The sequence below is a fragment of the Puma concolor genome, chromosome C1, assembly GCF_028749965.1.
Source record: "Puma concolor isolate L17-30 chromosome C1, mPumCon1.1.hap2, whole genome shotgun sequence".
In the NCBI taxonomy this organism is placed as follows: Eukaryota; Metazoa; Chordata; class Mammalia; order Carnivora; family Felidae; genus Puma; species Puma concolor.
In genome coordinates, this window is record NC_141674.1 from 25,530,794 (window position 1) to 25,557,373 (window position 26,580).

Consider the following 26,580-nt stretch of genomic DNA (forward strand, 5'->3'; position numbering starts at 1 on the left):
GTTGCTAAGGAACTAGACCTTAAAAGTTCTCGCAAGAAACAAAATTCTATAGCTATGTATGGTGAGGGATGTTTATTAGACCTACTGTGGTGATCACTTCACAAATGTATACAAGTATCAAATCATTATGTTGTATACCCAAAACTAATATTATGTTGTATGTCAATTATACCTCAATTAGAAAAGAAAGATTAGAATACCAGAATTGAGATGTACAGGACAGGGCAGGGCAATGCTGTCAATGTCACTGGGTTTGCTTCCCATTGGTCTTGCCATAAGTTGATACTAGGTTCTTTCATTTACTCAACACATATTTATTGAGTGCCTATTATGCGTTAGGCTCTATTTTATGTGTTTGGGAGAAGAATTTCTATGCTCTCATGGAAATTATATTCTAGTGGAAAAAAGAGACTACAAATAATTAAATATGTAATTCTAGGGGTGTTATGAAGAGAAACAAAGCTCCATCAGGAAAAAGATATTCAAGGGTAGACTGAGTGCTATTTTTGAGTAAGGTGATCAAGGAAGATCTCTCTGAGGAAGTGTCATTTGAACAGTGATTTGAATGATCTAAAGAGGTCTGTCATGCAAGATATGTGGGAAGAGTATTCTGAGGGAAGGAACATCAGGGGTAAAGGCCCAGTGGCACAATGAGCTTAGTGTTTTTGAGGAATAGCAAGAAAGCCAGAGATGCAGAATGAACTGAGCAAAGAAAGAATGGAGGACATGTTTGGAGAGGTTGCTAGGAACCAGATCATCGCATAGAATTCAGATTTTATTATAAGCATGATGGGACACCACTGGAGTGATGTGATTTGACTTTAACAAGATCATTCCGGCTATAATGTAGGAAACATTCCAGTGTGTGGCAAGAAAGAGGGAGCTGCTGCAGTAGTTCAAGAAGAGATGACAATGACTCGGATGGACTAAACTTCGTGGTAGGGTAGGAGATCCTTGTAGTCATTGCTTGTACCCAAAAAGGGCATAGGTCTCAGCATATATGATGAACCAGACAGGTGACCAAAGGGATAAAATGTGAGTTGGGCCAGTGATGTCCCTGATGATGGAATTTTGGCCATACACAGGGATGGCATGAATAGGTCATGGGTATCTTTATTTCTCGCTGTGGTCTTGGTGTGTTTCAAGTCCTATTCTAAGTGCCTATGATCTATTTATCTACATATCTATCTATCTATCTATCTATCTATCTATCTATCTAGTGTTTACTTTTGAGAGAGAGAGAGAGAGAGAGAGAGAGAGAGAGAGAGAGAATATGAGCAGGGGATGGGCAAAGAGAGAGGGAGACACAGAATCCAAAGCAGGCTCCAGGGTCTGAGCTATCAGCATAGAGCCCAACATGGGGTTTGAACCCAGAAACTGTGGGATCATGACCTGAGCTGAGGTTGGATGCTTAACCGACTGAGTCACCCAGGTGCCCCAGTCTATAGATTATCTGCCGAGACTACTGCTTAAAATTCCTTCCATCAGGCATGGAGTCCATTTCCCCTCCCCTTGAATCTGGGCTGGCCTGTGACTTGCTTTGGCCACTGGAATGTGGTAGAAATGATATTGTGGATTAGGAGGACTGGCAGCTTCTGCCTTCATTTTCTTGGAATAGAGCTGCCATGATGTAAGGAAGTCTGGCTTACACTACTGAATGATAAAAAATTACATGGAGACAGGGGCCATGTGGAGAACAACCACAATGCCCCAGGTGACAGCTGGGACCATGTTTCCTGACAAGTTTCCATCTTGGATCTTTAGGTCTAGTTGAGCCTCAGTAGCTAGATGTGCTGTCTCCAGTAAACTCTGCTTGAATTGCCAACCAGAAGCGATACAATGGTTGTTGCGTTAAGCTGCTACACTTTGGGGTGATTTGTTACACAATATATAATTGTGGATTATATATTAAATTATAATTAAATGGATATGACTTTTGAAGTCTTGAGGGTAGGGGCTGTATATTGCATGTGGGAAGAGTACGAATCGTGGTGGCCAAAGGCTGGCTGTGGCACACTGTCTGCAAAGATGGCCACCAACAATTTTTTTCCTTCCGTGTGCATGCATCCTACTCCTCCCACTTATACCTATTATTTCCTCTGCCCTTGAATCAAAATCTTATAGCTTCCTCTTTTGCTCTAAAAACTCAGCCTCCAAGCAAAGAAGACTAAACCATCCTGCTAGAGAGAGTAGCCACATGGACAGAGGCCACAGGGAGGAGAAGCGTCGGCACAAAGCCCCAAAGATGTAGGTGAGGCCATCTTGGACTCTCTAGTCCTAATTGAGCCAGTGGGGCACAGATGAGCCAACCCTGCTGTGATGGTTCATTTTATGTCATTGTGTGAAATTGACTGGGCCACATGATGCTCAGATATTTTGCCAAACATTATTCTGAGAGGGGGTTTGAATGAGATTAACATTTGAATAGGCACACTGAGTAAAGCAGACAGCCCTCCCCATTTGTGAGTGGGCCTCATCCAATCTATCTCTTTTTTTATGTTTCAAGTTTTTATTTAAATTCTAGTTAGTTAACATACAGTGTAATATTAGTTTCAGGAGGTAGAATTTAGTGGTTCATCACTTACATATAACACCCAGTGCTTATCACAAGTGCCCTCTTTGATACCAAGCTCTTGAAGGCCTGAATAGAACAAAAAGGCAGAGTAAGAGAGAATTCTCTTTTTCTGTCTGTCTTTGAGCTGGGACATCAGTCTTTGCCTATCTTTGGACTCAGACTTGGACTAAAATTTATACTATTGGCTCTCCTGCTTCTTGGGCTTTCAAACTCTGACTACTGTCTGCTCTCCTGGGTCTCTAGTTTGCCAAATGCAGATCTTGAGACTTCTTAGCTTCCATAATTGTGTGAAACAATAGATAAAAACATAGATCTATCTACACCCCCTTAAACCTGTATCTGTAACTGTATAATCTCCCATTGCTTACTGGTTCTATTTCTCTGGAGAACTCTGACTAATCCACCTGCTAAGCCTTGAATTCTAGACTTATATCACTGTAAGAAAATATAAACATTTGGTATTTGAAGGCACTAAGTTTTGAGATGTTTGTTACACAGCAATACATAACTGATATATCTATTTATCCTTAAGATAGCCCTATAAGGTAGGCACTATTTTAATCTCAATCTCACTGATGAGGAAAATGAGGCATGGGGAAGAAAAATAACTTACCCAAAGTCACAGACCTATTCAATGGTAGAATTAGTTCTTAAAACCAGGCAAATTGACTCCAGAGGTCACATTCTTAAGTACTATAATTAACTCTCTTCTGCAATACTATTTTTATTTTATTTTGTTTTATTTTTTATCTTTTAAATATGAAATTTATTGTCAAATTGGTTTCCATACAACACCCAGTGCTCATTCCAACAGGTGCCCTCCTCAGTACCCATTACCCACCCTCCCCGCCCTCCCACCCCCCATCAACCCTCAGTTTGTTCTCAGTTTTTAAGAGTCTCTTATGTTTTGTCTCCCTTCCTCTCTAACCTTTTTTCTTTTCCTTCCCCTCCCCCATGGTCTTCTGGTAAGTTTCTCAGGATCCACATAAGAGTGAAAACATATGGTATCTGTCTTTCTTTGCATGGCTTATTTCACTTAGCATAACACTCTGCAGTTCCATCCTTGTTGCTACAAAAGGCCATATTTCTGCAATACTATTTTAATACTATGAATGCATTCTGTCCTTCTGCAAGGAATGGAGTCTCTAGTTATAATTTAAATGATTTTATGACAGTTTATTAGAAATTTCTGGATTTCTAGAAATTGTCCAATTTAAACTCTCTAATGATTTTTCAAATAAACCAATTTTAAATGGAAATAAAACATACATACATAAAAGAAAAACACAGTAAGCATAAGCATATAGGTTAGTGAATTGTCACAAAGCAAATACACCCAGGTAACCACCATTCATATCAGGAAATGGAATATCACCAGCACCTCAGAAGCTCCTTCATGCCTTCTATCTACCTCCTCCTCCCCAAAGTAAGCCACCATCTTGACTTCATACACCATTATTTAGCTTGCCTATTTTTGAATTTATAAGTGGAATTCATAAGTGGAACCATATGGTATATATTCTTTTGTATTTGGCTTCTTTTACTAAACATTATGTCTATGATATTCATCGATGCTATGTTTAGCAGTACGTCTTTCATTATCACTGCAATATACCAGGAGTTAGCAAACTTTTTCTGTAAGAGGCCGGGGAGTAAATATCTTAGGCTTTGAGGACTACACATAGTCTCTGTTGCATACTCTTCTTTGTTTCTTGTTTTTTTCCACATTGCTCTAAAAAAAAAAATTCTTATGTCTTAGCCACAGGTTGGATTCGGTCCATGAGCCAAGTTTGCTAATCCCTGCTATATACCATTTGTATTATTTGCTGTGTAACAAATTGCTCCAATAAACATTTACTATCGCTCATGGTTTCTGTGGGTCAGGAATTTAGGAGTGGCTTAGCTGGATGGTTCTGGCTCAAGATTCTCCATGAGTTTGTAGATAAGATGTTGGCTGTGGCTGCAGTCATCTGAAGGCTTGACTGGCTTCCCCTGAGAGTGACTGATCCAAGAGAGCAAGTTGGAGATAGAAATGTCTTTTATGATATAGCTTTGTGAGTCACACACCACCAGCTGACACAGACTAACCCTGGTACAGTGTAGGAGGATATTATGCAAAGGCAAGAACACCAGCAAGGGGGGGTCATTGGGACCATCTTCAAGGTTGACTGCTCTATCACTGCGTGAATATACTGTATTTTTTCATCCATTTCTTGTTGGTAGACATTTGGGTTGTTTCCCATTTGGGGCTTTTATGAATAACACTGATAAGAACATTTTTGTTCATGGTTATTGATGAACACATATACGTTGGCTATTCCTAATGATTTCTGTGATTGCAGTTGGCTGGCTGTTTTTCTGATGTTCTTACTTGGCTTTAAAATATTTCTTTGGCTAACTTGAGGACAGTGCTAAATTATGGTAATATCTAATATAATCTCTGAAACAGTATATGCAATGCCTGATATTATTTTTTTGTCATTGGCTTGATCTAGGCTACTTGGGTATCTGTAAAATTAGTAACCAGAATATACCCTATTGTTTTATTCCTTTACTGTGGTTTATTCTTTTAAAGGAGGAAAAAGTCAACCATAAAAATGTGACAAAAAATAAAGCACTGTCAATACCATTTAGCTGCTGTGGGTAAGGAAAATCAAGAAAGGATGTAAGATAATAAAGAGGAACAACTTATATTCACTGTATATTTGCATTCAAATCGGGGAGGTGAAGAACAAAAGAAAAGGTGAATAACAGCTGTTGTATTTCTCAGTTTGTCAAATATAAAAGCATTTAAAAATGTTTTCAATGTTCATGCCCGTGTCCAAATGGAATACACTGCAGTGGCTGTTTAGTTTCTAACTGCAAATAAGTTTATTTTTATTTTTTTCCCTAGCTGCAAGTAAGTTTAAATGTGTACATAAAAATTGGTAAGACAGATATTTAGCACTGCTAATAGTAGCAAATTTTCTTGCATTACACAGAATACATTATAGCAGGGGATTGAGAAAAAAGCATAAATTGTAATTCAGCAAAGACAATAATACAAATCAGCAATTAATAGACTACGCTAGGTCCCACAGCAGAAGGACACCATGTGGGTTGAAAGTTGTATGAAAGTTGTAGAAATGGCCGGCCAGCCTCTGGCACTTCCACTGTTTTCTAAAGCACTTTATCAGGGAAGTAGCATATGCTATAGACCCGGGTCATGCATTTTCCTTGGTCCCTGCACATCCATGCCAATTAAAACAGTTTGCCTTAACCTGGAAGGAACCGTTGATTTTCATTGACTGGGTTGATTAGGGGATATATAAGGTACTCTACAATTTTCCACAAGCCTATTCACAGGTAACTTGGTCTTCCAGAAGTAAAAATTTAGTTAGCCCACTAATATAATGTCATGATAATCATGCAATATCAGTGAAAATGGTTTCACTTAAAGTCACTTGGGATCTTATAGGTAGTGAAGTTTCCTTAGATTTATAGGTAGACGGGGAAAGCCCACCAAGCCCAGTGATAGTTGATTATCCAGAACAGAATTTTAGCTCAACTTTAAATTAGTTCAACCTAAAAAAACGATAATATTAGTGTAAATTACTAATGTGGAGAGACCTGGGGAAATCTATCAGAGATCAACAATACGAATGCGAATTTCAGACACACAGAGAATCACACAAGAAGGTCTAATTTGGAGACCCAGAAGTAGTGAAAGAAGAGAATGAGGGGTGACAATATAGAACTGATAGCTGAGAATTCCCCAGATGTCAAAAAATATCTAGGAAGCCTAATGAATCCTAAGAAGGATAAATAAAATATCTAAACACAGTGTAAAAAAATTTGGAATGCCAACAAGAAAGAAAGGATCTTAAAGTCAGTTAGGTAAAAAAATAATAAGGCTACCTAAAAAGTACAATGATTAGATTGAAAGCAGACTTCTCATTAATAATAAATGCCAGCAGAGTGCACCAAGGGAAATGTGTCAATGTGGACTTTGATCCAGCTAAATTATCATTTAATAACTAGGGAAAATGCAGGACACCAAAGACAGAGACAGACTTTTCAAAGGAGTGAAAGACTGATAGCTAACTTCTCTGTAGCAATAAAAGAGGTCAGAAGGTATTAGAGAAATTTCTTTAATGGGCTGAAAGAAAATAGCTACAGCTTGGATTTCTAAAACTATCGAAAATATCTTTCAAAAATGAGGGACAAATAAATGTATTATAGACAAACAAAAACTGACAGTGTTTGCCACCAGCATATCTTCATTAAGTAAGATTCTAATGAATGTTCTTCACATAGCAGGAAAATGATCCCATGAGGAAGGACAAGGTATAAGAAGAGATGAAAAGCAAAGAAAGTGGCAAATATGTGGCTAAATCTGAGTAAACAATAATTGCACAGGACAACAACAATAATACATTGTGGGTTTTAAAAAACAAGGCACAAAAAATAAATAAAAAACAAGGCACAATTAAGATATAAGAAAACAATAATGTAAAAGTCAGAAAAACATATGGAGTTAAAGAGTCCTAATGTTCTTGTATGATATAGGAAGAAGAGAGAAAGATTAACTTTAGACTTTGGTAAGTGAAGTTGTTCCTGTTATAATTTCTAACATAGCCATTAAAATGTAGAGTGTATAACTTACTTATTAGTAAAGAAGAAAAAATGGAGTTATAAAACTTGTTAATCCGATAAAAAAAAGAGAAAAAAGAAACTGAGTAGGACAAACAAAAAACACAAAATAAGATGTTAGATTTAAGCCTAAATATACCAGTAATATGACATGTTTAAAGTGATAAAAAATACTTTCAACCAAGAATTCTATAGCTAGCAAAACTATCCTTCAAACATGAAGTGGAATTAACAAATTTCTGGATGAACAAACACTGAGTATGAGAATGCATCACTAGCAAACCTAGAAAGAAATTCTAAATTATAAAGAAATTCTACAGGAAGTCTTTCAGACTGAAATGAAAGGACTGAAGTCACAGGAAGAACTAAAAAATCCTAAAACAGGTAAAAGTAACTACATAGGTAAATATAAACTGCAGAATAAGTGTTTTTTTGTTTGTCTGTAATCTTTCTTCTTCTGAGAAATGGCATGAAGCAATAATTGGAAATATGTATTGATAAGCATACAATGTCTAAAGTTGTAATTTGTATAACAATAACAACACAAAGGAGAGGGAGGTAAGGGAGCTTTGTAGGAGCAAATCTTCTGCATACAACTGAAATTAAGTTAGTGTTATTACAAACTATGCTGTTATAAGTTAAGATGTTAATTGTAATTTCCAGAATAACCACTAAGAAAATGACTTAAGAAACGCACCGTGAATAACAAAGAAATTAAAATGTTAAATTAGAAAAGATCTATTTAATGCAAAATAAAACAGCAATAGAACAAAGAACCAAAAAACCTCTCCAAACTCAAAAGCCAAAAAACACAAAACCATAAGATACATAGGAAACAAGTAGCAAAATGGGTGATATAAAGCCTACCTTATCAATAATTACACTAAATGTTGATTAAATACGTAAAAGGCAGATATTAGCAAATGAATAAAAAACATGATCCAACTACATGCTGTCTAAAAGAGACATCCTTTAGACTCAAAGGTGCAAATGGACTGAGAGTAAAAGATGGGAAAAGATATACTGTACATACAGAGACTAAACAGAGGCTGGTATGGCTATCCAGACCAGCTATCTGATATTATCAGATAGGATAGACTCTGAGGCAAAAATTGTCGTTAAACACAGGAAGGACACAGAAGATTTTATATTGATAAAAGGATCAATCCATCAATAAGATAAAATTATAAACATATATGCACCTAACAGAGATCCCAAATACATGAAACAAAAAATAACAGAATTGAAAGGAAATAGATAAGTCAACAATAATAGTATGAGATTTCACCACCCCATAGAACAAGACAAAGATCTACAAGGAAATATGGTGACCAACATTATAAACCAACTAGACCTCACAATCATCTAGAGAACACTCCCTGTAGTAACAGCAGAATAAATGCTCTTTTCAAGTGCACATGAAATGTTCTCTAGGTTAGACCATGTGTGAAGCTATAAAATAAGTCTCCATTAATTTAAAAAGATTGAAATCATACGAAGTATGTTCTCCAACTACAATGTGATGAAATTAAAGATCAGGAATGGAAGGAAATTTGAAAAATTTACAAACATATGGAAATTAAAAAACCACTCCTAAATAACCAATAAGTCAAAGAAGAAATCAGAAGAATAATTAGAAAATACTTTGAGGTGAACAAAAATGAAAACAGAACATACCAAAACTCATGAGACGTAGTGATAGCAGTGTTCAGAGAGAAATTTATAACTGCAAATGCCTACATTAAAAAGAAGAGATCTCAAACCAACAAACCAACCTTTCCCCTTAATAAAGTAGAAAAAGACAAGCAAATTAAACTGAGAGCAAACAGAAGAAAGGAAATAATAAAGATAGTAGCAGAGATAAATGAAATAGAAAATAGAGGAAAAAAACGAAAGCTATGAACATGAACAATCGTATGCAAACAAATCAGATAATTCAGATGAAATGGACAAATTCTTTTTTTTTAAATTTATTTTATTTTTTTGAGAGACAGAGTTTGAGCGGGGTAAGAACAGAGAGAGAAAGAGGAAAGAGGAAAGAATCCTAAGCAGGCTCCAGGCTGTGAGCTGTCAGCACAGAGCCTGACGCAGGGCTTGAAGCCACAGACCATGAGATCGTGACCCGAGCCAAAGTCAGATGTTTAACTGACTAAGCCACCCAGACGCTCCAGAAATGGACAAATTCTTAAATGTTCACAAACTACCAAAACTTACTGAAGAAGAAATGGAATATCTGAATAGAGTTATAGCAAATAAATGGAATCAAACAATAATCAAAAAACTTTCAAAGAAAAGCCCAGGACTAGATGATTTCACTGCTGAATTATATCAAATTTTTAAAGAAGAAATAGCACTAATCTTTCTATTTCTGAAAACATAAGGAGAAGGACGTTTCCTGACTCACTTTATGAAGCCAACATCACCCTGATCCTAGAACCAAAGACATCGCAAAGAAAGGAAACTATAGACCAATATCCCTTATGAACATAGCTGCAAAAATCCTAAACAAAATACTAGTAAACCAAATCCAGCAGCATATTAAAAGTATTATACTATGGCCAAGTGTGATTTGTTTTTGGAACACAAGAGTAGTTCAACATCTGAAAATCAATCAGTGTCATATACCATATTAATACAATGAAGAGGGGAAATCTCAATAGATGCAGAAAAACCATTTGACAAAATCCAACACTGTTTCACGCTAAAAATTTTCAATAAACTAGGAGTAGAAGGGAAATTCCTCACTAGGAGTAGAAGGGAAATTCCTCACCCCTAAAGGGAATTTACATAAACTTTACAGCTAACATTATACTTAATGGTGAAAAACTGAAAGCTTTTCTCCAAAGACTAGGAACAAGGGAAGGATGCCTGTTTTGCCACTTCTGTTCAACATTGTCTTGGAAATTCTTGCTAGGGCAATTAAGTAAGAAAAAGAAATAAAAGGCATCCAGATTGGAAAGGAAGAAATAAAACTATATCTATTCACAGATGATATGATCTTGGACTATTATATTACATTGGATTAAGCAATGGTTTCTTAAATATACCACCAAAAGCACAAGCAACAAAAGAAAAAAAAATACATAAGTTGGATTTCATTAAACTAAAAATTTTCATGCACTGGAGGACATTATCTAGAAGTAAGAAGATAATCCACAGAAAGGGAGAAGTTTGCAAATGATACATCTGATAGGGGTATAGTATCTAGAATATATATAGAACTGCTAAAACTCAGTAATACAAAGACAAATAATCTGATTTAAAAGTGGGTAAAGAACTTAAGTAGAAGTTTCTCTAACGAAGAGATACAAATGGCCAAGAAGCACATAAAAAGATGCTCAACATCATTAGTCATTAGGGAGACGCAAATCAAAACCACAATGAGATTCCACTTTAATACCCACTAGCATGGCTATAATGAAAAAGATGGACATAACAAGTGGAGGTGAGGGTGTAGAGAAATTGGAACCTTCCTACCCTGCTGGTGGGGATGTAAGATGGTGCGGTCACTTTGGAAAACAGTTAACCTCAAAAAGTTAAACATGGAGTTACTATATAATTGGTCCAGCAATTCCACTCTTAGGTATATGCCCCAAAGAACTGACAACATATGTTCACACAAAGACCCAGGCATAAATGTGTGCAGCAATATTATTCATAATAGCTCAAAAGTGGAAAGAACTCCAATGTCCATCAATGGATGAATGGATAAATAACTGTAGTATACCCATACACTAGAATGGTATTTGGCCATAAAAAAGAATGAAGCACTGATACGTGCTACAATATGGACGAACTTTGAAAACCTTAAGGTAAGCGGAAGGAGCCACACACACAAGGCCACATGTATATTTACATGGAATGCCCGGAATAGGCAAATATTTAGATAGAAGGTAGATTAATGGTTCCCAGGGATAGAGGGGTAGTGGAGATTCACCTGCAGGAACAAGAGGAGAGAGCAGGAGGTCAAGGGACAGTTTCCTCATGTGGATGTGTGAGGTTAGTAACCGAGTATCAGGGTTCTGAGCACCTCCCCTCTCTCTCCCACCATTTTTAGCATGTTGTTCCCATATATTTTTTTCTAATAATAATTATGCAGTCATTGTTGATGGAGATGTAACAGATACTATACTAGGCACTTTTTATGGCTTTTCTATTTTTTTTTTTTTTTTTAGAGAGAGTGAAAGCATGAGTGGGGGGAGGGGCAGAGACAGAGAGAGAGAGAGAGAGAGAGAGAGAGAGAGAGAGAGAGAGACAGACAGAATCCTAAGCAGGCTCCATGCCCAGTGTGGAGCCTGATGTTGAGCTCAATCCCACAACCATGAGATCATGATCTAGGCTGAAATCAAGAGTCTGATGCTCAACTGACTGGGCCACCCAGGTGCCCCGTGCTTTTCTAATTTAACCCTTTAATAACTCTATGGAATAAGTATTAGGGTCATTTTTATAGATGAAGAAATGGAGGCTTGAAAGCTTAATAGACTTTTGTCAAACCAAACAGCTTGTTTAGGGGCAAAGCCAGAATTCACATCTCAGTCAATCTGCCTCCAGAGTCTGTGGCATTTCTGCTTCAGTCCTTCAAAAGAAAGGGGTTCATGTGTTATTTTTCTGGAAAAGCAAGGAAGGGGTAAGGTTTGAGACAGTGTCATGCCAGACAGTCTGTTGTGGAGGCAGAGCACCCTGAGGGCTAAAGAGGATAGCAGTGCAGCAAAGAGGAAAGAGAAAGAGGAAAGTCCTCTAGCTAGGAAGAGAGAGAGTGCATAAGTTGGTGTGAAACTAACCCAACAGGGCCTAAGATGCAGACAGAGTGACTGTCATTGTGATGTAACACACACACACACACACACGCACGAGGAGGACATGTACTTGGACATGGGCCATCCCGTCAGTCTGCACGGGTGATCACTCTGAGTTGATGACATCTACTTACAGAGACACTGGGGGCGGGGACGGTCCCATGTGCCATCTCCCTGGCAGCTGAGCACCGGGGTGCCCAGGAGGTAGAAGCCGTGGTTGCATTGGTAAGACACAGTGGTGCCGTAGCTGAACCTGTGCGGGCCGCTGGCATGGACTTGACGCAGGCTGTTTTCTTGGTGCCCAGGATCGGTGCAGTTGATGACTGTAATGAAAGGGGACAATTAGACACAGAAACCAGGATGCAAAGATTGTCTTATGCTTCTAAACGGGAATTCACATGTCCAAACAGGCATGCATTCCCAGTATGGCAAAATGTCCAGACAAATTGGTAGCACGAAGCTGATCCTGCCTGGGAGGGTGAGCTGGTCCTCAGGCTGCTGTACTTCCTGATCACTGACTTTGATAGCCTGGTTAAGGGATTCATTCTTCCACGTCTTGCTAAACTCACCTCTCTGGAGAAGCCTTCCCACCCCCTCCCAGACTGGTTAACCTCTGCCCTGGCAGTGTTCCCTTGCACCAACCTCTACTGCTGACCTTATCAGCCTAGATGGTGAGTTGTTTGAATACACAAGTCCCCTGAGGGCATGACTCCCTTGTCTCTGGGTGCCCTAACCCTGGTGTAGCAAGGCTGCTGATCGTTGTAGAACAGATACAGCTGAGCTGACTCCAACAGGGGTTGGTCTTTTTTGGAAAGTGTTTTAACCACTTTTTAAATATTTATTTATTTATTTATTTATTTATTTATTTATTTATTTATTTATTTAAAGTTTATTTATTTTGAGAGAGAGAGAGACCACGCAGGAGCCGGGGAAGGGCAGGGACAGAATGAGAGAGAGAGAGAGAGGATCCCAAACAGGCTCCGTGCTGTCAGTGCAGAGCCCTACATGGGGCTTGATCTCAAGAACTGTAAGATCATGACCTGAACTGAAATCAAGAGTTGGACACTTAACCCACTGAGCCACCCAGGCATCCCAGGATAGGTTTTTTTTTTTTTTTCAACTTTTTAAATTTATTTTTGGGACAGAGAGAGACAGAGCATGAACGGGGGAGGGGCAGAGAGAGAGGGAGACACAGAATCGGAAACAGGCTCCAGGCTCCGAGCCATCAGCCCAGAGCCTGACGCGGGGCTCGAACTCACGGACCGCGAGATCGTGACCTGGCTGAAGTCGGACGCTTAACCGACTGCGCCACCCAGGCGCCCCCCAGGATAGGTATTTTTAAAAAATCTTTGATAAGTTTTTAAAATGTAAGATATTTCTACCTTTGACGAACTTCTCTGAGGCTCAGAGAGGCTGGCGTCACAAAATAAATACATAACATGCATTGATTCTCACTATTTATTGCCATATATCGAATGCCAAGCAGTGTGCTGGGCAGTAAAGATACCACAGAATTTTCAATTGAGAGTAGAATTTCTCCACCTTGGCACTGTGGACATTTTGGCTGCTAATTCTTTGTTGTGGGGGCAGAACTATGTATTGTAGGATGTTCAATAGCATCCTTGGCCTCTACCCACTAGATGCCAATAGAAACCCTCCAGGTGTGACAATGAAAAATATCTCTAGATATCTGTCCCCTGTTGAGGCAGAGGATGGATAAAATCATCCCCAGGTTGGGAACTGTTGGTCTAGAGAGAAAAGGACAAACAAGCAATTATTTTGTTTGATAAGTGCTCTGATAGGGGTAGCAGAGAATGTTCTAGAAGCACAAAGCAGTGCATCTAGCCCAGTGTAGGAGGTGGAGCAGGAAAGGCTTCCAAGAAAAGGTGACATTTAAGCTGGTTCTTTTTTTTTTTTAATTTTTTAAAAACATTTATTCATTTTTTGATAGAGAGTGTGAGTGGGGAAGGGGCATAGACAGAGGGAGACACAGAATCTGAAGCAAGCTCCAGGCTCTGACCTGACAGCACAGAGCCCGATGCAGGGCTTGAACTCATGTACCGTGAGATCATGACCTGAGCTGAAGTCGGACGCTTAACCGACTGAGCCACCCAGGCGCCCCTAAGCTGGTTCTTGATGGTTGGGTAAAAGTCATCCAGACAAAGTGGGATGGAGAAGAACGCATTTGAGGAGACTGTGTGGGAGTGCTCTGGGGACGAGTGAGCACAGGGCACGTGTAAGGAAGAAGTTCAGTGTGGCCAGGGCCCAGTGCAGAGGTGAGGCTGAGGCAGAGGACAGTGCCATTGTAAGGGCATTGGGAAGTCTGGGAAGGCATTTCAAACAGGGAATGGCTTGATCAGATTTGCATTTTATTTTTATTTTTATTTTTTTTAAATTTTTTTTTTTCAACGTTTTCTATTTATTTTTGGGACAGAGAGAAACAGAGCATGAACGGGGGAGGGGCAGAGAGAGAGAGGGAGATACAGCATCGGAAACGGGCTCCAAGCTCCGAGCCATCAGCCCAGAGCCTGACGCGGGGCTCGAACTCACGGACCGCGAGATCGTGACCTGGCTGAAGTCGGACGCTTAACCGACTGCGCCACCCAGGCGCCCCCAGATTTGCATTTTAGACTGGCCACTCTGTCAGGGTAGACAATGGGCTGGTGGGAGCAGGACTGGAGGCCATGACTTCTAAGATTTTACCTTAGCCCTCTGATTCCGAGACCGGTCCTGAGTTTGTTACTCTGGGCAGGGGCCTGTGGGGGCAGAGCTGCAGTTACGAGAATTTGTATCTCATGTTGGGGAGATGGAGCACAGCTCTTGATAGGGGATGTGGGTAATAATACCCCAAAGCAACCAAGTTCCAAACTCTTTCCTGCCTGAAAAGATGATCGAAGGAAGGCCCAACACCAGCTTATGGAAGTTTTCCCTGTGTTTTCTGAGACTTTCACTCACTCAAAATGGCATCTTAAAATGTTATCAGAGGGATGTTATTTTTAGGGGTAGTTGTGATGCATCTTCATTTATTTGAAAATGTTGGTCCTTTAATATCAGTTACAAATGACTTGTGACACACTGCACAGCCAATCACCGTGCACCCCCACATACTGCAATGAGGAGCCATCCTCCTAGAGACTGTGTCCTCATGACTATAGCAATTCGATCAAGCTCCATGTCAGGGCTGGGGTCGTTCACGTTCTGTCTGCTTTGACACTCCACTCAGATGTCACTGAGTCTGCCAGGCTATTCCTGGTATGAGGCAGCTCCATTTGCCCCTACTATTGTGACCAGCCATGAAATGCTTTAGAAACTATTTCTTAAGTAGCCCAGATGAGGCCAGAGCATCCTCTGCTCAGTCTCTGTTTCTTGGGTTCTTTTCTTCCTCCCTGCTTCATTCCAACCCCTATGCTCTTTGCTTTTTATTTTTCATTCTAAGTTTTCTGATTTTTTCTTTTGTCAAGAATGGGGCTTTATATGATAAGGATGAGTTATTTGTTCTAGGAAATGTAAGCAAGAAGACTGCTTTCCATTTCTGTTTTGGAAGGTGCAACTTGTTTGTTTTGCTTATATAACCAATGGTGAAATCTTACATGGCTGTATCTGGGGGATGAGAAAGTCCTCATTTATGACCCTTCTTTGCCCTCAGTTTTCCCCTTCCGAATCAAAATAACACCAGGACTGAATCCACTGGCCTGTGCTGCGGGGTCACCCCCACAGATGGTAGCGGTACGGGGGATGAGGTGGGAGAAGAATGGTGACTCACTTCTGCAGGTGGGCAGCGTGTCGCTCCACTGCCCGCTGGCCAGGCACTGGGACCTAGCAGCCCCCTCAGCCATATACCCAGGGTTGCAAACAAACTTAACCACGTCGTTGAGGTTAAACTGGTTGCCCTGAGTGAGGCCGTTGATTGGGTTGCCTGGGTGTCCACAGGTAATTGCTGCAACCAAAACAGAAAATAGGTAAGCCCTCCTATTATTCCATACCCCTAAAGTGCATCCTTTTTCTCACCTGGTGTTTCTCATGCCCATGAGTGAAGTTCAGGCCTAAGTCTAACTATAGTCTCTTAGCTATAAAACCTTTATTTCCTGAAATCAGCATGGGGACATACCTTCTTCCTTGAAGGCACATCTGTAGCTTGGACAACTTGAGAGAAATCACTCTGTGACTCCCCATGAGGCATTAGGCCTGTAGTTCTGTTGTCCGGGTTGTCAGTCCTGCTCATTTTCTCTGCCTCTATCCCTGTCGTACCCCATGCCCACTCTCCATCACTGGATGCGATGACTACCCCTCAGCGGATTCAGGCCCAACCTACTTCCTGGCTGAGCTTGACAGAGCCAGAGTCAATGCTAACTACACCCGAATGGAGGGATTGCTCCCCATGCCAGACCAGTGGCTCAGCCAAAGCTGTTGTTGAGAGCACAGTCCTTCCCCTCTACTCCTTCCAGATGAAGGGAGTTCAATCCGTGTAATTTCTGGCCCTTCTCTGTGCAATTTGGGAAGAATGAGCAGTCATGCTTGGCCCAGTGCTGCCTTCTTCCTCTTGGGACCCGGCGCCTGTGAGTGGCAGTGCTCTCTGCTGCTCCCCTGGAGACAGGCTCTCCCCAACAATGGGGCGGGGGAGGTGTTGTCCTTGCAGACTTGCCTCTGATGGTGTGAATCCACCCCATTCTGGGTTTGCTTTTTTTTTTTTTTTTTTAGCAGACCCCATATGGCTTTTACTTTAAACTATGGCTTCCAACATAGGCTTTATTAGTAATAAAGGTGATATTCTGGAATCCTTGCAGGCCATTTTATTTTGTGATTTGTTCAATTATAGGCAGGGCAGTGGGGGAGAGCCCAGTGCTCAAAGGCCTGGCCCCAGAGTGAGAAGGTCACCACTTCGTCCCAGCTTCGTCCTTCCTCCTGGACCTGGAGTTGATCCCTCCATGCAGTGGCACTGGTCTCTCTGAGGTCTCCTGAAAATAAGTGCCTGCCTCAGAGCCTTGGCACTTGCTTTCCCCTCTGCCAGAACATCCGTTGGCTCCTGCCCTCACACCTTCAGGTCTCCCCTCAAATGTCACCGTTTCAGCGAGGCCATCCCTTATGACCCAATAAACAACCTCCCCAGCACTGCCCGGGCCCCTTGCCTTCTCCACTTTTCTCCACAGTAACGGACATGCTCTACATGCAGCTCTTTGTTTGTTCATTGTTATCTCCCTCCACCTCAAGGTCAGCTCCATGGGGGCAGGTTCTTTGATTTGTTTCTTGTGACATCCTTGGGGTCGGGACCAGTGCCTGACATACAGGAGGAGCTTGATAAATACTTGCTGACTGGAAGACCGGTGAGCACATGGATGCGTGGGTACCAGGGTTTCTGCTTTGCTCCTTAGCCTTTAGTTCTCTGTAGCACCTGCCTGGTACCCCACCTAGTCTCTTCAGACTGAAGTCTCAGTTGATGCTTTTGCCAGCTCTTTCTCTTGGTTCTGGATTTTGAGGCTGAGAAACCACGAGGAAGGTTTTCTTACCCCAACAACTGGATCCACGAAGAGCCCACCCCAAACCATGATGGTGTGAATGGAGATGGGGGAGCAAGAGCAGGCAGGAGGCGGGGCCCAGTTTTTGCCGTGGCCAACTCTGGCATCATTCTGGGTCAGTTGTCTTATGTAAATCTCAACAGTAGTATCCCTGACTCTAGCAGAGAGGGCCGAGCAGAGCAGGACACATGTGTTAGTGGACTGCAGGGGTTTGAGACTGCCTGGTGTGCTAGGATGAGGGTGGGCTGTGGAGGCTAGCAGACCAGGATTTACTACTCAGCTCTGCCCTTTCCTTACTTTGGACAATTCACTCCAAGCTCACTTTCTGTATCTCTAAAGTAAGGATTTTGAATTGCATTAATAGGTTTGCTTTGAAAATAGATTCAGACATTTACTTTTCATTCAACATTACCGAGTTCCTTCTATGTGCTAGGTACCTTGCTCTGCTCTGATGATATACAAGGAGGAATATGATATGGTCTCCAACCTCAGGGAGCCACTTCCCAGTCCAGGGAAGCAGACTGTTAGAACACAGTGTGCTGGTGCTGGGATAGAGGCCCACGAAGAAGAGGGGCATCTACCCTCCACAGGGGAGAGAGTGGGTTAAGGAGGGTTCCCAGAGGAAACAGCATGCCATCTACACTGGATCTCATGGATGAACAGGACCCTGCCAGATCAGCAAGGTGGGGGGAGAGGGGAGACAATCTTCACAGGGTCTTTGAACTCACGGAAATGATATGCAAAATATTGGGTGGGTGCAGTGTGCTTGGGAGAGGATTCGCCCCTCTTCCAGATTCACAAAAGGTCATGAGGCCCCTTCTCAAAGGCTAAGGACCACTCATAAAAGTGAGAGAAGAGTGTTGAGTAGGAAACCTTTGGGGGTACCACCTCTTGAAGGACAGGTCATGAAAGCACCTGCAAAGGAACTGAGGGGTGGTCAGCAAAGTAGAAAAAAAATAAAGCCCAGCAGGGGGTGGGAGTGTCCCAGAAGCCACAGGGAGAGCCTCAAGAGGTGTCAGATACCCCAGATAGCTCTGTTTCTCTGGGGACCCTGATTGGTACAGGCTGCAAAGAAGAGGTGGAGAACACCCCACTAGGAAGGAAAATAGAGGTCTCTGTGAAGCTTGAACACTTAATGGGGGCTTGAGGGAAATTAATAGAAAGGAAAGGTAAGCAGTACAGAGGAGACAGTTAAAAATAGATTAAGTTCGCTAAGGAGGCAGGAGGGAGGGGATCTGAGAATCAATGGAGGGCACAGCCTTGGGCCTGGAGAGAGAGACTCTTCTACAGAGGTAGGAGGGAAGGGAGAAGAATAGATGTGTGGGTGGGAAGCAGGAAGCAGAAGGAGTTATTGTTTGATGGCTTCTATCATCTCTGCAAAATAGAAAGTGAGGTTATCTAATCAGCTAATAATTATTGGGGTCTATCTGCATTATTTCATTTAGTCCCCACAACCCTGTGAGGTAGGCACCATTGTCATCCTCAGAGCAGTCGGGAGACTTGTTTGGGGGCACTGTTTCCAGGTGGCTCTTCTGAGCTCTGAAACCAGCTCCTCTGATTTCAGGCCAGGTTCATTATCTGCCTTCGCTATCTGCTGCGAATGTAGGCGGAGGAGGTGGAGGGTGGGTGTTCAGGGAAGAGGTAAATCGTGCAGTAGCTGTTTGGGGATGGATGAGAGAGCTAACCGAGGAGATAGGGATTGCCAGAAGGTTTGGAGAGTAATATGGAAACCTTGGATTTACACATGGTGACAGCTAACACAGTGCCGACCTCAGGGTAATCACTTATAAATGCTTGTTCTTTTTCTCTTTTCTTCCTCCTCCAGGTACTCCCCACGTCTCTGTACTCCAGAATAAAATGGGGGTTGGTCCCAGAGGTACTGGATTCTGGGTAGGATCCGGGCAGTCTAGGTCCTGGGTCCAAGTGTCTAAATACCTTACTACACTGCTTTTCAGTGCATACCAGCTCTAAAATTAAACATCTTTAGGCAGACATTCTCCATTTATTTTCTGACTCCAACATTCCCTATTATTTATAACCCACATCTCTGCATGTACATTCTGTGCCAATTCCTTGAAGGCACTGGAATTTGCATCTTCTGGATGAAACCAAATGTTTAGTTTAGACCCCTTTGGAAGAGTGACTGAATAGAGATGGGTCTTGCTTTGTGTAATCCTAATACTCAAGCAGCTATTAAGACTAATTTTTCATGCATTGCTCATTCAATAAGTCTCATTATTGTATTGCTCCATCTCATATAGGAAGAGCCAAATGAAGAAGAATTACAAAATTAAACAACACAACCTGCACTTTACATAAAGGCTCACTTCAGGGAACTTTAAAAAGTGAAGAATTTTCCAAATTACTTCTAGGCAGCTGAGAAGAATGGTGGTCATCTACATCCAAAAAACGAGGAAAATGCAGATTAACAAGAAGAACGAATAAAACTGTAGAAAGCCCAGGCCTGCAGCATAACCAAAAGACAGAGAATGCTATAAACTTTAAAGTATGTGTAAGTGGAAAAACAAACATGCCACCCAGGCAAAATGTGTCTCATGCTTCTGTTGCAAGCCTTTGTGGAAAGCAAGACTGTTCGGAAAAGAGAAGAGAGGCGCAGGGAATGGCCTGATATTGATCTAGAGAAAGTCTATTGTAAATGTGAACAAACTGAAAAAGGATCCTGGTGTGTCAGTGCACTGACTACAGGAAATGGGCATAAAAGCCTACAAACTTCCCTAAATACCAAAAGAAATGGGGGGGGGGGGGTTGGTGAGTAAGGAAAACATCATATAGCGAAAGAAATTCCTGAGTATAAAACCCGACAGATATAAGACCAAGCATGTAAGTCACAGCAATATATGTGAATGAGTATAACTAACTTATTAAAGGAAATGGTTTTCAAATGGGCTCACAAGGTAAGGCCCAACTCTCTGCTGTGTACAAGATTCAGAAAGGCTAAAATACAGGGATGGCTCAAAGTGTACCAGGCAAATGGAAAAAGGATGAAAGAAGGGCTTGTAAGCCCTATATCAGGCCCAGTGCCAGTCGAACTACAAATTATTAAAAGTGACAGAAGACATTTTAAAGGCTAAAATCGCAGTTTGCAATAGATATAATAGTTCTGAATGAGCATGTACCAAATAACATAGCAACTAACCTTTATGTAGCAGAAACTACAGGAAATGCAAGAAAAGATAGAAGACCACTAAAAATAGAAAACTTTGAGACACACCTCTTGGAACAAAACAGGTCAAGTGGACAAAAGTCAGTAAGGTACAGACAACATAATCAAGGCACACCTTATGACTATATACAGAGCTTTATACCCTAATTCCCTTTCTTCTTAAATGCACATGAAACATTCATAACAGTTGATCAAATATTAGGCCATAAAGACAGCATCGATAAATTCAATGAAGTAGAAATATTACACACAGTGCAGTAATATTAGAAATGAATAACAAAATAAAAATAAAAAGTCCCTTCTGCCTGGAAATTAAAAGAAAACAACTATTAAAAAATTTTTCAGTGAAAGAAGAAATTAATTTATAACCCAAATTATAGAATTTCTAAACAATCCAACATTAATTATTATAACCTATGGGATCTGATTAGAGCAGTTATTGGAAGAAATTTTATAACCTTAAGCACTTACATCAATAACAGTAAAAAACGGAAAGAATGACAATAAATGAATTGGATTTGCTACTCAAAAGCTAGAAAATGAACAAACAAGTTAACCAAAGGAAACCACAAGGAGGGTAATGGTGAAGACAAAAGCAATAATTAATGATACAGAAAACTGAAAACAAGAGATGTAATGATTGGGTCTTTGAAAAAAAGTAACCAAGTGTGCAAAACCTCCAGCTAACCTAATCAAGAGGACAAGGGAGAAAGTCCACGTTGAGTCTGAGCCCGTGACTAGGGAGAGTGGATAACATACTTACGCACACAGAAAGGGGTCTTGCCCGACCAGTGATGATCCTGCTGGCAGATGCGCACAGACATGCCGATCAGGCGGAAGCCGGCATTGCACTGGTACACCACGCTGCCCCGGTAGCTGTAGTTCTCCCCGTTGATATGTCCATTGACGATGGGCTCAGGGGTCCCACAGTGTCCGGCTTTGGTGGGAGATGAGGAAAGAGTGTAAATTGAAGAGGAGCTTATACAAGACGAGTAGGGATTTGGTCAGGGTTGGGGAGACATGGATGGTGAGGAAGAGGACGAAGGACCCAGCCACCCATTATTTTCTCCACGTCCTTCTGGGAATAGCTATCCAGGAATAGCTTTAGGAATCCTAGCATGACAGAAATGGCATCCCCAGATCCCAAGGTTGAATCCTAGAAGGCCATCCATCTCTGAACTGTAGTTTCTGTATCTGTCTGTGGGTTAGAAATGATCACTGTTCCCTGCCTTTGGGGTCGTCTCCCTCTTTTTTTCATCAGGTAGCATTGACTGAACATCTACTGAATGGAGGGCACCTGGTCTACATTAAGGCAGTCAAAGCCCAGCTGAGTTGAGTTGGAAATGACTATGCACAAACAGGTGATTTGGCTAAACCCACCTTTCCTTCTCCTTGAGTGGCAAGAGACACAGACAACTTAACCTAGGTGGGTTACTTTTATTGAGTGGGGTTTGGGTAGAGTATATTCCTAGAATTTCCACTGGTATTCTTTGAATCTGTATGGACATAATTCATGACTGTATCCCTAACAAGAAGCCTGAGACAGTGGGAGGGCAGCACTGTTCAGTCTGGAACAGACATTCAAATCTACGCTGTCAGGTCTGTGTAGCTGAGACTCTCCTTTGGACTTGAGGTTTCCAAGAAAGAATTGAGAGGAGAGAAAACCTTAGAATCTAAGGTTTGGTAGAGAATGCATTAGCCGTGGGGGAAACCATAACTTTGTTCTTTGTAAGCCAGGTTGTTTTTGTGCTTTTGTCATTTGCTTACTATATAACTTTGTCTTATCAGACTTGAAATTCTTCCCATTCTTTTGGGTGCCCCAAGAGAAGTAAGTTCAGGGTTTTAGTCATGGTCCATGCCCAATAGCTGGTGTTTGGATTACGCATTTTATTCCATAGGTAGACTGTTCAAAGACTACAATCAACTTTAGAAAGCTCTAACCTGCCTTGAGGAGAGAAAAATGAGGAGGATAGATCTGGGGAGGTCACTCACCAAGGCAGCGAACTTCAGAGCCACTCCAGAGCCCATTTGCCATGCACTCCCGCACCCTGGAGCCCACCAGCGTGTATCCAGAATTGCAGGAGAAGATGGCCGTCGCCCCATAGACAGACAGTGTTCCAATGCGGTGCCCACTGGGCGGGATGGGAAGCTCTCCACAGGAGATGACTAAAAAAGAAATCACAAAGTACTCTGAAAAGCCAGCATGAACGGGAGGGACACAGGCTGCTTCTGAGTAGTAAGAATAATGACAACGATGAGACCTGTTTAACTTTATTGGGACTCATGAGCCGAATGTGAGACATGGCAGTGACTTGCGTGATGTTACAGTTGGAACAGTGATTCTCAACTGGAAGTGTGGCCAGAAACACCGGAGGAGATTTTAAAATGCCCAGGCTGTACTCTGGACCTACGTCTCACAATCTATAGAGATAAGGTCCAGGCGTGTGCATTTTTAAGAAAAACTCTTCAGGCAGTTCAGATATGTACCCTGGTTAGGAACCACTACACTAGAGGCAGAGATTCTGTGGTGTCCTTGGTGTCCAGGGCAGACACTACCAATCAATCCCTTGTCCTTTCTGCTGAGTGCAGCAGAAGCCTCCTATTCCTTCTCAATAAGGCACCGGAGATGGCCACTGGCTGGCATGTGAGATGAGGCCCGATGGCCAAGACTACACCGAATGTGAGATCCTTCATGGTGATAAAGCTGCTAAGACCCTTGTGACTTCTGCTCTGTCACACACATGGTTATAGTCCATGGTGGGGTCTAAACTTGGATACATAAAGACAACAGTGACTTGAATCATCAGTGTAGGGAGGATATCACTCCTTCTCCCACCCAATCGCAAACTTTCTACTGCTCAATGACAAGCTATTTACTTTTACCCTGTTACAAACACCTACCTCCTCTATCACATCTGTATTGATTACGTAAATATTATGAGTCTATCCCTATTGTAGTGGGTGTTGTGGTGGGCCACTTAGACCCCCACTTAGGACCAAAGGACTTCTTTCCCCAGCTGCTGGTAAATGACCCTTAGCTGCTAGCCCTCTTCAGACAGCTTGGCTGCAGAGTCCTGCCATCTAGATCATGCCCTCTTCCTGGGGCATCCTGTACCCCAAGTTTGGTCACTGTGTAGGCATAAAGGCCTCTTGCTCCAACTTGTGGCAGTTCTGAAGGACCATCCCAGCTTCAGAGCTCCCTGTGGGGTCAGCTGAGGGCTTCACTGATAGTGCATCAGAGCTCAACTTCACCATCTTCCCAGGGCTTCTTCCTCCCCTTCCCTTACACAAGATGGCAGTAATCCTAAGAGTACTCCATAATAAACCTCTGTCTCAGAGTTGCTTCCCCAGGGACCCTGACCTTGGAAACTGTCTTGAAGACACCAACAAACACAACTAACAATGCAGAAGGAAAGGCAGACACACTTAGGTGCCTGCCCCTTGTGCTATACCCATTCCTCCTATACACATTCCTGTTACGGGTCTTTCACACCCCATAAGCATTGCTTCCTTACTTTGTCTGCCACTCCAGCAGACCATAAGCTTCTTTTCGGTAGGTGTCACAACCTTTTATCTTCATACTTCTATAATACCTGGCGTGAATGTTGAATATGTGAATTAGTGGATGCTCTCCTGGACAAAGGCAGCTTTTTAATAAGATGCTGAGAAGTACTTCCTTAAAGGAGTAGGCAGCTCCCCAGCTCCTGACTCTAGATGAGAGTTCAAAAAGAGGTACACTGCAATCCCTTGTGATACCTCCTTTCTCCCCTTCCCCATGTATGGTATAGTTCAAGTAGGAGGCACTGGGCCAACTTGCCCACCATCCCGTCCTGGGCTTACTTTGGCAGGTGGGCATAGAGTTCCCAAGGCTCCATTTGCCATTGGCCTGACAGCGGATGACCCTTTGGCCAGTGTAGTAGTAGCCAGGGTCACAGATGAGCATCAGCTGGGCCTGGAACTGGTACTGTGTCTCAAAGATGAGCCTCCATCGGCCATGTTCCACGCTGATGCTGCTGACATCGGGACAGGTCACAGCTGGGGAGACAAGGGGCAGGGAGGAAGATTGATTGATTAATTAATTAATTAATTAATTATGGACGACACTGGCAAGACTCCAGAGTCTTTTTTTATTATGTTTTTTTTTTAAATGTTTATTTATTTATTTTGAGAGAGAGAGATGGAGAGTGAGCAAGAGAGGGGAAGAGAGAGACGGAGAAAGAGAATCCCAACCAGGCTCTGCACTGTCAGCACAGATCCCACTGCAGGACTCGAACTCACGAACTGTGAGATCATGACCTGAGCCGAAATTGAGAGTTGGATGCTTAACTGACTGAGCCACCCAGGCGCTCCTCTCATTATGGGGTTTTTAGCTCACTCCTTGCAGGAATCTCTTCAGCTGCATACCCAGCCCCTCCTTATGCCCATCTCCACTGCCCAAGGACTCACGGACACACTGTGGGGGGACATTGTGGTTGCTCCAAAGGCCTGTCTCCAGACACTCTGTTGTGGCCTCAGCACCTGCCTGGAGGTGGTAGCCTTCGCTGCAGCTGTACACAGCCTTGGTCCCCACTGTGTACTCTTTGCCAAACACCATTCCATTCTTAGGGGCCTCAGGAAGCCCGCAGGAAAGAGCTAGCAAAGAGAAAAAAAATAACATGAGCATGTCTGGTTCAAGATGGTATTCTGAGAACATATTTTAATCTTTCCTCTCCCCCAAGGCCCTAATAAAATTACAGTAAAGACTGGTAAAGCAGAAGAGCCTATAACAAAAAGCAAAATGGGAGGGTCAGCAGCAGAGGAGACTTAAAAAAAAAACTTCGGAAGATGGATTGTAGATAGAAGTGTGCTGAGAATGAAGTGGAGCTGAGAAGCTGCAGGTGAGACCAGTTCTCCTCCATCCTTTCCCACAAAACCAGTGAAGAGGCATTCAGGCATCTGTTCCCCACATAAAGGAGAGAGGGTTGTCTTTCCTCCTAGAGGAAAAAAATAGGAACTCCCTTGAAAGAATCAGGGCTGCTAAGGTGTGAGTTGGTATCCCAGAGTAAAGTTCTTTTAATTTGAGGACATAAGGACTCTTAGCCTAAAATCTGCCCCTCTGCCTGCTCATCTCTACTACATACTCAATTTAACTTCTTATTCATGTGAGAGACCTAGTGGGTAACGATATCTGTATATAATTGCAACAAAGGTAGCCCACATCTGCTACCTGGAAAAATTAATCTAGACTTTCCTTTAAAATATGAATAATCAAGGATCACTATATATGTGAAGAAAACCAGTAGTATGGAAGACATAAAGATAAGATTAAAAATAGAAAAAAAGTGGGAATGCAAGCTGGTGCAGCCACTCTGGAAAATAGTAAGGAGGTTCCTCAAAAAACTAAAAACAGAACTACCCTACAACCTAGCAGTTGCACTACCAGGCATTTATCCAAAGGATACAGGTGTGCTGTTTCGAAGGGGCACATGCACCCCCATGTGCATATAGAAGCACTATCAACAATAGCCAAAGTATGGAAAGAACCCAAATGTCCATCGATGGATGAATGGATAAAGAAGATGTGGTATCTATATACAATGGAGTATTACTTGGCAATCAAAAAGAATGAAATCTTGCCATTTGCAACTATGTGGACAGAACTGGAGGGTATTATGCTAAGTGAAATTAGTCAAAGAAAGACAAAAATCATATGACTTCACTCATATGAGTACTTTAAGAGACAAAACAGATGAACATAAGGGAAGGGAAACAAAAATAATCTAAAAACAGGGAGGGGGACCAAACAGAAGAGACTCATAAATATGGAGAACAAACTGAGGGTTACTGGAGGGGTTGTGGGAGGGGGGATGGGCTAAATGGGTAAGGGGCACTAAGGAATCT

General features: G+C 42.0%; 1 protein-coding gene across 7 annotated transcripts in view; it reads right to left on the minus strand.

The window, feature by feature from the left end:
- Positions 1-26,580, minus strand: part of CSMD2 (CUB and Sushi multiple domains 2) — a 602,428-nt gene that overhangs the window by 40,031 nt on the left and 535,817 nt on the right. For 5 of the 7 annotated variants that reach the window (XM_086716392.1, XM_086716389.1, XM_086716388.1 and 2 more), the window contains 6 exons: positions 25,147-25,332; positions 24,541-24,735; positions 22,693-22,866; positions 21,464-21,637; positions 15,767-15,940; positions 12,138-12,326 (listed from right to left, as the gene is read on the minus strand). In XM_086716392.1, coding sequence (XP_086572518.1) covers positions 12,138-12,326; positions 15,767-15,940; positions 21,464-21,637; positions 22,693-22,866; positions 24,541-24,735; positions 25,147-25,332 — 1,092 coding nt within the window. The remainder of the gene's footprint in view (positions 1-12,137; positions 12,327-15,766; positions 15,941-21,463; positions 21,638-22,692; positions 22,867-24,540; positions 24,736-25,146; positions 25,333-26,580) is intronic. The other 2 variants (XM_086716393.1, XM_086716394.1) reach the window with 1 other exon arrangement.